Raw genomic sequence first — 13906 nt, forward strand, 5'->3', positions numbered from 1 at the left:
TGAGATTGTACACAGAGGGCTGAGGCAAAAAAGTTTATATACTGTATGCCTAGTAGTGACCTGAAAATAAGAAAATATAAACCAATAGTCAGCATGTCCCTCCATGATAAGGGCTGCCTACCTCAGGGCAATTAAGCAATGACCTCTTCTTTGTTTTGCAAAATGTAAATATTGACCTTGTTCGTTTGATCAATGTTAAGTAGTTATTTGCTATTTTCATAATGCTTAAAGAAATTTCAAAAACACAAAAGTGAGTAATGCAAGGATGAAGACTTAAGTAGACTTAAGTAAAAATGCATATTTCATCTATCTTTCATTTGTTTTGGTGAGATCTACAATTTTCAAAGCAATAGCCTTAACCAGAATAATAAATGGTCATTATATAATGGTGTAGAATCTGTCAGGTTTGGCTTAGAATCATCATCAGCAGAGTGAAGGGGTTTGTGGCTAAAGAAACTCCAGAACTGAGGAAAACACAGGCATCCTGTTCCAAATATGACATTTCAATTGTACAGTAACATTTGGCATTTCAGGTTAGTAAGTTGCAACACTAAGTAATTTGACTCATTATCTTTTGCAATTTTGGGACAGTTTCTCGAAAAAAAGCTTCTCTTTTCTTGACTGTTCTCATTCTGTACATGAAATGAAAAATTTCATGGAACTAACTAACTTTTAGAGTTATTTCCAAAAAAATGACATTTGGCTCATTATGAATTAACATTACTATTTTGTTGAGAATTAATTTGTATACAGCAGCCATACATGCTGCAGTCACTAGAACTAGGGCTCCCATTGACCATATCGAATAAAGAATATATCTGAAATTTTATTTAAGCAGTAATAATGGAAAAATATGTTAAATTGGGTTAACTGTTAATTGAAATGATACCACTTGATTGCAATAGTTACTGAGGAGCTTTTGTGTGCTACCCTGTATTTCCAACTTATTATAAGCAGTGCCATTTTGCACGTTGGTGGTGGAAGGAAAAGCTGGACCACTTTTAAAGTTTTAAACTGTGCTCCATCTACAAATCACTCTGCAGCTGTATAGAACTCATACTATGATCTGCATTTTCAGCATCTGTGTCATGGGCTCTACCATATTCATAATCTACTGAGCTCTCCTGCAGATTCCTCTCGTTAGCATTGTCAAAACTGTTCTTCCCATGGATCTGCTTGAGGTGCTTCCTTAAAACAGGCTTGTGTGCAAATACCATGTCACAGTAATTACATTTATGTGGCTTGTCTCCACTGTGCAGGTTGAGGTGATCTAAGAGAGAGCATTTTTGTGTAAATGTCTTTCCGCAGATCTTACACTGGAAAGGTTTGATTCCAGCATGCACTCGCATGTGTCTGTGAAGGTTACCTTTCTGGGTGAAGGTCTTTCCACATAGCAAACACATAAAGAGCTTGTGCATCTTCAGATGATTAGCATAGTTTTCTAGTTGACGAAAGACTCTTGCACACTTTGGACATTGGTGGTACCACTGAAGACATTTTTCCTGATTCCTCATATAGCCTCCAAAATTATTTTTGCCAAGCAGGAGAGTGTCTGTGCCTGCAGAAGAGCTATAGCCTTGTGCTTGGCTTCCTACTATTTCTCCAATTCTTGTATCCACAGTGGAATTGATGAGGGAATGCTGAGGCTCAGGAGTGTGCAAAGCAGTTGGAGCTGGTGACGGGAAGTGTGTTTGAAGCTTACCACTTGACATGGGTGCCTGATCTCCAATTGATTCTACCTTCACAATTGTAATAGCATTATCCTCACCATCTGTATTGTCATCCACTTGTTGAATGCTGGGAGAATCGGGCTGCATAATGACATCCTCTTCCACGTCATCTTGTTCTTCCTCCTCATCCTCCTCTTCTTTATCATCAATGTCTTGCACAGTCACTGGCTCACTGGACAGATTTTCCTGATTTGGTTGAACACTCACTGATGAAGCACCTTGATCCTTTGGGGCATCTCTAGGCTTAATAAACTTGAGTAAAGATTCTGTACATCTTTCCACAATGTGACCCATCTGAAGAAAGCTTGCAGCAGTCAAGTAATTAACAAGCTCCATCTCTGGAAATTCTAAAAATCCAGTGTAACAGGAAAGCAAAAGTTGTTTCCCAACCTCTGAGCTCTGAAAGATAGAGATTTTTATGTCCTTGGAATCATTAAGTAGAAACTGGTCCCTCAAAAAGGGGGATCCTGCAGCAAAGACAACCTTGTGTCCTTGTACTTCCAAGTCATTGACATGCACTGTAACATCACAGAACCGGTTTTGTTTTCTCAGCAAATTCATTTTTTGCAGCATCGAATCCCCATAATTTGAAAATTTGAAGTGAAGGAGTTCTGGATTTTGAGACATATTGTGTCAGGCACCTGAAATAAAGTCACAAGCCAAAGAAAACATAATATACTTAAACAGTATTTTGTAAAGCGACTTTTAGGTAATGGCAGAGGTAAACAGTTTTTAACGAAACCAATAATTTTTTGAAAAGATTAAAATGTAATTAAAAAAACAATGAATTACCAGTTTCAGTTTAACTTAAATATTAATGATTATATGATCTTATTAAATGCAAGTAAAGGTTTGACATTATTTGACTTGATTTGACATCAACAGGGTGTGTACGAGGGATGATAAAAGCTTTTCTATGCTACTGAAATAAAATGTCTTGTCTCGCTTATGCACCCTCTTTTCTGTAACCGAGTTGACGTCTTCATTGTTGGCATACTGCAACACACAGAGGTAGCCCTTACGACAAGGGTATAAGTGGTAGTCACATGGGACTAGATCTAGGGAAAAGAGTAGATTGGGCATCTCTTTGAATCCAATGTTTTGCAGTGCAGCGTTTGAAACCTGTGCAATGTGAATGGGGATACTGTCATGAAACAGGAGTTTTACTTGCTATTTTTTCCTAAATGACTGCCACAAACAGCAAAGTAAGTCAGCATAATATTGGTTATCTAGGCATTTTGAAGGATGTAATCAACATAGACTATACCTTGGCTTCAACATCATAAAAACTGAGCACTAAACTGAAAAAAACATAATTTAAATTACATGTTTTATTTTGAAGTTAATTTATTGAAAACCGTTGTGTTTTCAAGGAAATTTTGTGTTTGTGTGTTCATTGCCTAACCTGAGCCATTAAGTGCTATTAAGTGTTTTATTTCTATTTATTACTAGTTATTTTCAATGTGGTAATATATAAATATTGTATGAAAGCCTAGATTTTGTTTAAAATATCTAAGTACTTTATTTTTTAAAAACTATATTTCTCAAAATTTTACACAGACCTTTTTATTTTTATCAGTGCATGCTCCCAACCTCTCTCTCTCTCTTTTGTTGGTCAAAGGTTCCATTTAATGCACTTCATGTATTTAATTGCAAATTCATTTTTTTACAATCCAACTAACTAATTAGTTGACAACATAATCACTAGATTAATCAATTATCAAAATAATTGTTAGTTGTAGCCCTAAAAATAAGTACCATAGATACTCGCGTATTAGTCGAAAAATTTATGCCTTAAAATTCATTCAAAAAAATAGGGTCAACTTATCCGCGGGGCAACACAATTTAATAATTATACGCCAGCAATGGGTCTTTTTACTTCTGGTACATGCTTCCTCAGTTGGTTTGCCCAGTTGATTTCATATAAGGGACACTATTGGCGGATGGCTGAGAAGCTACCCAATTAGAGCAAGCAGTTAAGTTCCTGAGTGCTGATTGGCTCAGCGACGGAGCGCCAAATTTGATTCCGCTGTGTTAACCAGGAAGTCTCATCTCGCTCATTCAGCATCAACGTGTTTCGCTGTGTAAAGAGTTAACTTTTGTGCTCTTTTGTGTTTATCTTTGTGCATAGTTAAGCCCTTCGTTATGGCTCCAAATCGATCTGCTCCTGCAACTGCTTCAGATGCCGTGCCCAAGCGCCAACGGAAGATGCGAATGATTGCCATAATTGTAATTATTTATAATTAGTTTTACCTTCGACTTATACGCGGGTCATAACAAATTTCGTAATTTTCGGCTTAAAAAATACACTCGACTTATCTGTGAGATCGACTAATACACGAGTATCTACTGTAAATATTCGAGTATTCAAACTATATTTTTGTACAATTTGACAGCCCTAGACAATCTTATTAGTAGAATATTTATTTATTAGTAGAGAAGTGCTGTTTAATGTTTCACTGAGTCTAAGCAGAGAAATAGACCAACATCTCCAACTCTAATTAAGCTGTTAACAATAAAGTACATCTAACGCAACATACTGTAAATTTGTCATGAAACTGGAATAGAAGCTAAAGATAAGGTGGTCTACTTGTAACATTTTTTTCAGTTTTGACAAAAGCAATGAGGGCAGATGCATATGTTTAAGCAGACCATTCAGTTATTTTACAAAACCTATTTGGAATGCACCAACACACACACTGCAGCTACTGAACTACATTCAGATTTGATCTTCTTGGGGCGGAGAACACATGCAAAGGTAAAGTCACATATATAAAGTCTAAGCGTTTGTTTATTATCTGTGTTGTAACTGCTTTTGAAATAGAATAGTAGGTTTACTATTGTGTAAAGAAAAGACACAGCACTAAACATTTGCTGGCTATGGTGAAATAAATTCTAGTTAAGCTTAGAAAATTTTTTTTTTCACATTGGCATTATGCACAATATATATTTGGTACACTGTACTAATCCCTGGGGGGAAACTCTCTTTTCACATGACCTTTGGAGGTCAGAGTGCAGGGTCAGTACACAATGTATATAATTATTTCCCAAGAACACAGCCAGTCAGTCCATTAGTTGATATATTTGTGCCGTAGGTTTGCCTAAGGCTAAATTGTGAGGGCATTTTTGCCAGACATGATGTGTGATGAAAAACCTGGAACAAAATGGTAATCATTCAAAGAAGCAATTTTTAAATAAACTATAAAAGATCCAAATTACAAAGAAATAGTGAAAAATATATTAGCCAAGTTAAAGAAATTAGATTGCAACATGAATCTCAAACTTCACTTTTTGGATCTGCAGATGAAGTTTTTCCAGGAAAATCTTGGAGCAGTGAGTGAAGAGCAGGGTGCAAGATTCCTTCAAGATATCAAGGACAGGAGACAAAAAAAGTACCAGCACAATGGCACGTCAGTATGATGGTAAACTACTCCTGGATGATTTAGGGCAGGGGTGGGCAAAGTCGTTCCTGGAGGGCTGCAGGTTTTTGGTCCAACCCATAATAAGAAGCACTAATTGCTCAAGAAACACTTCTGCTTCATTTTATTTGTCTCACTTGTTAAGATTTTGAACCTTTATTGCTTATTTTAGTCTTAAACAGCTGTATTCTCAGTTTTTAATTGCCCCTTTTTAGTAATATGATGCAAATGATGAAAGAAACCAGCATTTCTCCATTTAACTTGTTTCCATTTACACCCGTGTACATTTATCAAGCACTATTTGGTTTAACGAAATACTTGGAAGGAAAATGAAGAGAAAAAAGTGAGGACGGAGAATTACTCATCTGTTTTAGACTTCAAATCATTTGGATGATATCCTTAGAAAAGAAATAAAAATCTAGGATATGAGAATGACCTGAACTGGCAGAGTTAAAGCACTAACAAGTCATAAATTTATATTATTGGCAAGGATTGTTTTCTAATTAAGCAACTGGGTTGGAACAAAAACCTGCAGCCTCTGCAGCTCTCCAGGGGCCTCATGCATAACGCCGTGCGTAGAACTCACACTATAACATGGCGTAAGCACAAAAGCGGGAATGTGTGTACACACAGAAAAATCCAGATGCAGGAATCTGTATGTACGCAAACTTCCACGTTCTTCCGCTACATAAATCCCGATCAGCGTGAAAAGTAACGTACGTGCATGCGCCTTCTGTCCCGCCCCAACTCCTCCCAGAATTATGCCTCTTTGAATATGCAAATCGATATAAATAGCCTTCTGTGAAAAGACAATGGGAAAAGCATGGGGGAAAATATAAGAATTTCAGCGAATACCAAGTGGAGGCAAAGAAAAAACGTACTATTTGTTGGTTTAAACAGTGGTATAATCAACAAAAGAAAATTGATCGAGTGGCATAGTGTCGGAGAAACTCGAAAGCTCTAGTTCACAAAGTCGCACAGTGCCCGAAATAAAAAAGAAGTTGTCACATATCAAAGTCGGCGTGAAAAGGCGACTCGAAGCGGACCGTCTGAGTGTCATATGAAAGCTTATTAGGGTACAGTGAAAAAAAGATAGGCACACAGTGTTGAAAAAAGCACGAAATGTCAACTTTAATCACATAAGTTTATTTTGTCATTAAAGTAGAACATCATAAACTTCATCTTAAAATCGTTTATTTTACTAGTTTCTCAAATCCCATCATAACTAAAGTAGGACGTTAAATGCTTTGTTCTGTGTTTGATCTTCAATGTGCTCTATGTGTGTGAATCACTTCGTGCTTCCGTTCTTTCTCTTTCTCCGACAGGACACAGAATCCATTACATTCGTGATATTACAGCTCTCTGAATAATTAAAATACTGAGATGTATACATGATATCTTTTTCATGATGATAGGAATGAAAGCATGTTATTAAACATGGGAACACAGTGGCGCAGTGATTGTTCATATCTCACGCAAGAGGCTTGCTGCGCCATGTGCGACCTTCGATGAAATAATTCATTACAGAAGTACTGTCTCTTTCAAACGTACTAACCTCCAATTCCTGTCCTTACTTTTTTTTCTCCAAATACCCAATCGCCACACAATCAGCTCTGTAATAGACGTTATGCCATCTGTAAGCTTAGAACGCCAATTCTTCAAAACTTTTAAGGAACATTGAAATATCTTCGTAGTACATGTTTAATTATTCTATCCGTCTATCCTTCCAGTGTTGCGTCAGCACCAGCAATAATACAGCGCAAGGCAGGAGCTATCCGTGAACTAGCTAGCACTGCGGCACCGTGTCCTCACATGTTTAATTATTAACAATACAGATTATTTAAATGAAGTTAAAGTTTTATCTGTATACTATAAGCAACCTATTTTGCTGCATTTCATCTTAAAAATGATATCGTCATCATATGCGCTTTATAAAGTGGCGCAGGTTGTGCAATATTACAGTGGGGTAATTGTACTTATAAGTACAAACAGTTCTACAAGGAGCACTTGATTGAGTGCGTTTATAGTTTTTGGGATGAAACTGTTTCTGAAATGTGAGGTCCGTACAGGAAAGGCTTTGACGCGTGTGGCTGAGGTATTGTGTGCTTGAAACTGTATACCGATAATTCTCTTTCCGATCAGCTGCTGCTGTGATTCCCCACTCAGATACAGTGATATAAATACTCCGAGTGGTGCAGTGAGAGTAATATGGAAAAAGATGATCCGCTGTGGCAACCCTTAACGGGAGCAGCTGAAAGAAGAAGAAGATGCAGTGAGCGTAACAATGCTAAAGCAGTTATGGTATTTGGAATACTATGGCTATTCCCTGGACCATTATATTGCTACAGGTTAATTACAATCAGATGCATTACACTAATAAACAATATGCAGTTAATTTCAGTGTATTTATAAAGCCGCGTCAGGAATGTGGGTCTAAGAAAGAAAGGGTGACCACACAGGAACAGTAGCACTGCTTTGATGTTAGGTGCCGCCAGTCTGCAAAACCGAGTGCGCGGCTTTACGCCAAGTTTAGGTTTTATACATCGCGATTTGAGTGTGGAAACGTTCGTACGCACCGTTTATACATGAGGCCCCAGGACTGACTTTGCCCACCCCTAATTTAGGGGGACGCACCAGAAAAAGTGTACAACCTGCCTGAAAATGAAGTTTTAGATCAAAGAAACTAGGAACTGACAAGAACAGGAGAAGTTACACGTAAGTCATGAATATATTTTGGTGTCTTCTTTACATACAGTATGCATTAAAAATTCTAGACTGAATATATAGTTTCCTGTTAAGTTGGTGACTCTGAGGCTAGGGATCTGGGCTGGTAGGTCACTGGTTCAAATTTTGTAAACGCCAGAAGTGACTCTGCTCCATTGGGCCCTTAACCTGCAATTGCTCCGTCCTGGGGATGACGTTAATCTGCATCCTTTCCTCCAGCTTACTAGGAAAACTTGGGGGTTGGTAGCAGGATTGGCACTCCAGCCACCATAAAAAACATCACAGTGTTCCAGTGTGGTGCTGGGGTGTCATCCGCTGCACTCGGGTCCCAATCCAGGTGGTTCGTCGTGTGGTGGGTGCAGTAAAACGCTATCAGCGCATGCTGTCAACCTCTCTATGTTGGTTTAGAAAAATACTGGACACATAATTAGCATCATTTGTTACATTTTAATTAAATTTATTTTCAGTTTTGTACCTTAATGTGAAGTGAAGGCAAGTAAGAAATAGTTTTAATTGCAAATAGTCATTTTTAAGTGCAGACCTGTATAATAATTGGTGTAGCAATGGATTGTGCAGATTGTGCAGAAACGAACTTGGGGGGCCCACTTGGGGCCATATAGATTTTTAAAAAATTTTTAATAACTTAACAGCGGTTTAACAGTATCGATGCAGTGGCTTCAATGTTCAATGTCTTGTTACCATCAACTCTGACCTCGATGGAAAATGACGAATTGTATGCTGGTGCCAATCTCGTTGAACACTATAGCACTGACATTTCACTGGCGTTTTGCGCTCAATTGTTGTCACTTCGTGCATGTTTTCAATCCATCCTGTCAACCAAGTTGACTGTTTTTAGAGTAGCTGAACAGTTGCCGACAGATCATTACGCACTGTTGTCTACTTTCAGTGACGTTTGCATGGCTTACATGTTACTGCTGACTATACCAGTGACTGTTGCTGCAAGTGAATGATCGTCCTCCAAGTTAAAACCCAAACAATGATCTCAGAAGCACCAATTCGCAAAACAGACTTAGTAGCTTGGCTATACTCTGAAATGAAAATGAACGCACCAGACAACTTGATGTGTGAAACATTGAGACTTTTGCACAAATGAAGGCACGCAATCAAGTATTTTAAGGTACTAGTGATATTAGAAGTAATATTTTTTGTGACTTGTCAGTCAGTTCCATTTTGTAAGCTTTAACAGTTTAATAAATCTGTAATTAGTGTCACTACCATGAGGATTTGTGAGCGTGAACACTTTATGATGTCCAATTTTTAATAACTTGTGTAAAACAGGTTGTGTAGTAATTTCCTGTCAGCTGGTGTTGTCGTTTTCATTTGTTACAAATTGAAATTGCTTCATTTTATAGCACAGAACAGTTTTTACTTTAGCTTACACTATTTTTAAATCATCTCCTTTTGCAAAGTTGTCTTCGAAAAATAAGCGGGTCAACATTTTACATAGATGTATGTACTACTACTACTATTACCAACACCTCCCACATTACATTCCCACAATTTATGTTTGCTAACTTACAGCGGCTGTAATAAAGCGATTTAAAACGTTATTACAAATTAATCATATAGAGAGCAGGCTTGTTTGTCACCAGTGTGCGATAGTGTCGCGGACGTGGTCGCCACTGCATAGCCGGCCCCTATGCAAATAATGCGTTATTTTAAAATAAAGTACATACCTGTATTTCGTTATCGCATATTAACATACGTGTGGGCAAAAGTACTTTAATCACAATATGTTTATGACGCTTAAAAAATATTACGTTACATTTTAATATGAATGTACCCTTTGCAGATACAATTACAAATGACGTGTTCTGTTTATTTCTTTAACCCCGAAACAGTCAACCCACCTGACGATCGACGCGCTTATTTCGGATCTGCACGCGTCTCATTTTGAAGCAACGCGGGCGTAGAAGTCTGTGTCACGTGACCCGCCAGACGCTTCCAGAACGCACAGTGTGATCCGGAAACACTTTCGTCTCTCGCCCTGTCTGAGTAACATAGTCGCCGTCGCATACATTAAGCCCTTTTAAACGAGTGTGCACAACAAGTATGAAAATAGTAAAAAGACTGCTTTCGGAAACAGTTGCAATGAGGTGCTGCGTATTTCTAATCTAGGATTTCTCGTTCTATTACCCATTGCCGCTCCGAACATTAATCATGAATTTAAAATCTCTACTTATGTTCGCAGGACAGGTCAACTGTGCAACAATAATATAGCATGTAATGTTGATTTTTTTTTTAATAATGAAAAAATTAAACTTAATAAATTAACACGCTTAGATTTCGCGCCTTTCGGGCTCTAGAGAACTAATCTAGCAAAACCCAGCTTCCATATTATAATGAAACTAAAACCGAAAAATAATAGTCTGCCGGAACAGGTTGGCCGTAGAGCAGAGCCTCGGCGCAGCATTACCGGTGAACGCCGCCTTCAGACGCGAATTCTCGGCTTGGCACCACCCGCTAACCCCGCCGCCCCCCAATAAACACAAATGAAACATTTACCTTCGCTCCAGATTTTACGTCCTGAAAAATGGCAGCTCTACTGAGGAGCGAGAGAAAAGGAGGAGCTTGGAACAATCTAGATAAGGGCCTGTCGTGCCGCTTAAAGACACAGGCGCCGCTTTCAGCAGCGTCGCCACCAGGGAGGCTTTCGCTCCAACCGAGTGCTGGGTTGGGACACAATAAAACTCTGAAGTCATTCTGGCGATTACAAACTACTTGGGCATCGCGGGTCAGGCAGTTGCCTTGTCAAATTTTATTTGTCACATACAAATTATACACACAGTACAATAGGTAGTGAAATGCTTAGTTTGTAACTCCATGACCGTGCATTTATGAGGACTGTAAAGGACAATAGCAATAATACATACCTTTATAAATATCAATAAAATCATTATGTCACATGAGTGCAATGGTATGTATTTAGTACTAGGGTGTTGTACCGGATTAGCCATTAGGGATGTAATGAGAAGTCAAGCAAGCAAAATAACACTTTTTATTGGCTAACTAAAAAGATTACAATATGTAAGCTTTCAGGGCAGCTCAGGCTACTTCTTCAGGCAAGATGTATCAGGCAGTGTTACTGTTTTCTTGACCGCAGTAGAGAAAAGAGGCCATCGTTGGACTGGCTAGTATCTCTCATGATTTTCTTTGCTCTGGTCCAACATCTCTTGGTATTGATGGTACCTGAACACCAGCAAAACCAAGGAGCTGGTGGTGGATTTTAGGAGACCCAGGCCCCTCATGGACCCCGTGATCATCAGAGGTGACTGTGTGCAGAGGATGCAGACCTGACTCAAGCGCCGCCGAGAGTGGCAGCCTTTTCAGCAGCTCCGTGTACGACTTTATTTTTCTACCTATTTATTTTTACTTATTTATTTTTCTACTTTTATTCTACTCTTTTTTTATTGATCACTCCTATCACTTTATTTTATGAGGATTCGTTCCCTGGACACACTTACTTTTACAACGTGGGCATGGATTTTTACACGCCGAGGCTCGTCTATTCTTTCTATTCGTCTATTCGTCTATATATGTGAATTTCCCATTGGGATTAATAAAGTATCTATCTATCTATCTATCTATCTATCTATCTATCTATCTATCTATCTATCTATCTATCTATTCAAGTACTCAACTTAGAGCGCTGAGAACAAATGCCAGTGCTGGAGTGGTACCCTATTTACCTGACGAGGTAAGAAGGCGGTATCGTGGCAGCAGAGCCGGCACTAAGCAAAAAATGAAGCGGCTTGCGAGAAAGTGGCGTTTTAAGCCCTCGGTGCCTTCTGTGATTCTGGGAAATGTGAACTCAATCTCAAATAAGATCGACGAACTGGCTGCACTGGTGAAAAATGTCAGAACCTGCAGAGAATGCAGTTTGTTGTGCTTTTGCGAAGCGTGGCTAACTACCACCGTCCCAGATGCCAACGTGGAGCTACCCGGGTTTAGCACAGTTAGAGCGGACAGAGATGCAAGTACCTGCGGGAAACACAAAGGAGGAGGACTCGCTCTCTATGTTAATACACGGCGGTGTAACTCTGGACATGTTAATGTCAAAGTCTCCACTTGCTGCAGGGACATCGAACTGTTGGCCGTAAGTTTGCGTCCCTATTACTTGCCCCGAGAGTTTGGACACGTCATTGCTGTTATTGTATACATTCCTCCTCGGGCGGACGTGGAGACAGCGAGTGACATCATCTATTCTGCTGTTGCTAAGTTACAAACGCAGCACCCTGAGGCGCTTGTGCTAATCGCTGGAGACTTTAACCATGTGATGCTGGACAAAACATTACCTGCCTTCTCCCAGTATGTGGACTGTAACACCCGGGGAAATAAGACTATTGATTTACTGTATGCAAACGTTAAAGACGCATACAGCACCACCCCGCTGCCTGCGCTTGGGAAAGCAGATCATAACCTGGTTCTGCTTCAGCCTCACTACAAACCAAGAGTGAAGGTCCTACCTACAACCACACGCTCATTCAGGAAGTGGTCCCCTGAGGCAGAGCAGGCTCTTAGAGAATGCTTTGGAACTACAGACTGGGATATCCTGCAGGGATCACATAGTGAGAACATTGAAGAGGTTGTTGACTGCACTACTGACTACATCAACTTCTGTATGGACATTGTAGTTCCAGTAAGAACTGTACGCTGCTATGCTAACAACAAGCCATGGATTACAAGTGACATCAAGGGCCTTTTTAACCAGAAGAAAAGGGCTTTTAAAAGCGGTGAGCAGCATGAGCTCAAGCACGTGCAGAAGGAACTCAGAGTCCAGCTCAGGGTGGCAAAGGAGCAGTACAGGAGAAAGCTGGAGCAGAAGTTGCAGAATAACAGCATGAAGGAAGTGTGGGATGGGATGAAGATCATCACTGGCTGCAGCTCGAAGCGGGGTGCCACCATCGAGAGAGACGTGAAGAGAGCAAACCAAATGAACAACTTCAACAGGTTTGACCACCCTAACCCATTCTCACTCTCACCTCGGAGTATTGCACCCTCCACACATCCTTCTGCTGATACCAGCATAGGAGAGACATCCCCACCCACAATTACAACAGCACAGGTGAGCAGAGAGCTGAGGAGTCTTCGTGCCAGTAAAGCAGCGGGTCCAGATGGAGTATCACTACGACTGCTGAAGGTCTGTGCATTGGAGCTGGGGGGGTCCTCTACAGCGCATCTTCAACCTGAGCCTGGAACAGGGGAGAGTCCCGAGGCTTTGGAAAACATCTTGCATCACCCCAGTCCCAAAGGTATCACGTCCTAGTGAGCTGAATGACTTCCGGCCTGTTGCTCTGACATCACATGTGATGAAGACCATGGAGAGGCTGCTGCTTCACCACCTTAGGCCACAGGTTCAACATGCCCTTGACCCTCTGCAGTTTGCATATCAGGAGAAGGTGGGAGCGGAGGATGCCATCATCTATATGCTACACCGATCCCTCTTCCACTTAGACAGAGGCAGTGGTGCTGTAAGAATTATGTTTCTAGACTTCTCTAGTGCCTTCAACACAATCCAACCTCTGCTCCTTAGGGATAAGCTGACAGAGATGGGAGTTGATTCATACCTGGTGGCATGGATCGTGGACTATCTTAAAGACAGACCTCAGTATGTGCATCTTGGGAACTGCACATCTGACATTGTGGTCAGCAACACAGGAGTGCCACAGGGGACTGTACTTTCTCCAGTCCTGTTCAGCCTATATACATCGGACTTCCAATACAACTCGGAGTCCTGTCACGTGCAAAAGTTCGCTGATGACACTGCTATCGTGGGCTGCATCAGGAATGGGCTGGAGGAGGAGTATAGGGACCTAATCAATGACTTTGTTAAATGGTGCGACTCAAACAACCTACAACTGAACACCAGCAAAACCAAGGAGCTGGTGGTGGATTTTAGGAGGCCCAGACCCCTCATGGACCCCATGATCATCAAAGGTGACGGTGTGCAGATGGTGCAGACATATAAATACCTGGGAGTGCAGCTGGATGATAAATTAGACTGGACTGCCA

At 40.3% G+C, this 13906-nt stretch overlaps 1 protein-coding gene across 1 annotated transcript; it reads right to left on the reverse strand.

Annotated features, from left to right (window-relative positions):
• Window positions 1–283: 283 nt before the first annotated feature.
• LOC114657411 (zinc finger and BTB domain-containing protein 26-like) lies at window positions 284–10483 on the reverse strand. Its single transcript, XM_028809220.2, has 2 exons — window positions 10400–10483; window positions 284–2371 (listed from the first exon to the last, which is right to left on the reverse strand). Exon 2 carries the CDS (start codon window positions 2355–2357, stop codon window positions 1026–1028), a length of 1332 nt encoding a protein of 443 aa, XP_028665053.1. The 5' UTR covers window positions 2358–2371; window positions 10400–10483; the 3' UTR covers window positions 284–1025.
• Between the last annotated feature and the right edge of the window lie 3423 nt (window positions 10484–13906).

The sequence above is a fragment of the Erpetoichthys calabaricus genome, chromosome 9, assembly GCF_900747795.2.
Source record: "Erpetoichthys calabaricus chromosome 9, fErpCal1.3, whole genome shotgun sequence".
In the NCBI taxonomy this organism is placed as follows: Eukaryota; Metazoa; Chordata; class Cladistia; order Polypteriformes; family Polypteridae; genus Erpetoichthys; species Erpetoichthys calabaricus.

Excerpts from the sequence above, each read along its gene's own strand:
- LOC114657411 (XM_028809220.2), bottom strand. The coding sequence starts at position 2,357 with ATGTCTCAAAATCCAGAACTCCTTCACTTCAAATTTTCAAATTATGGG.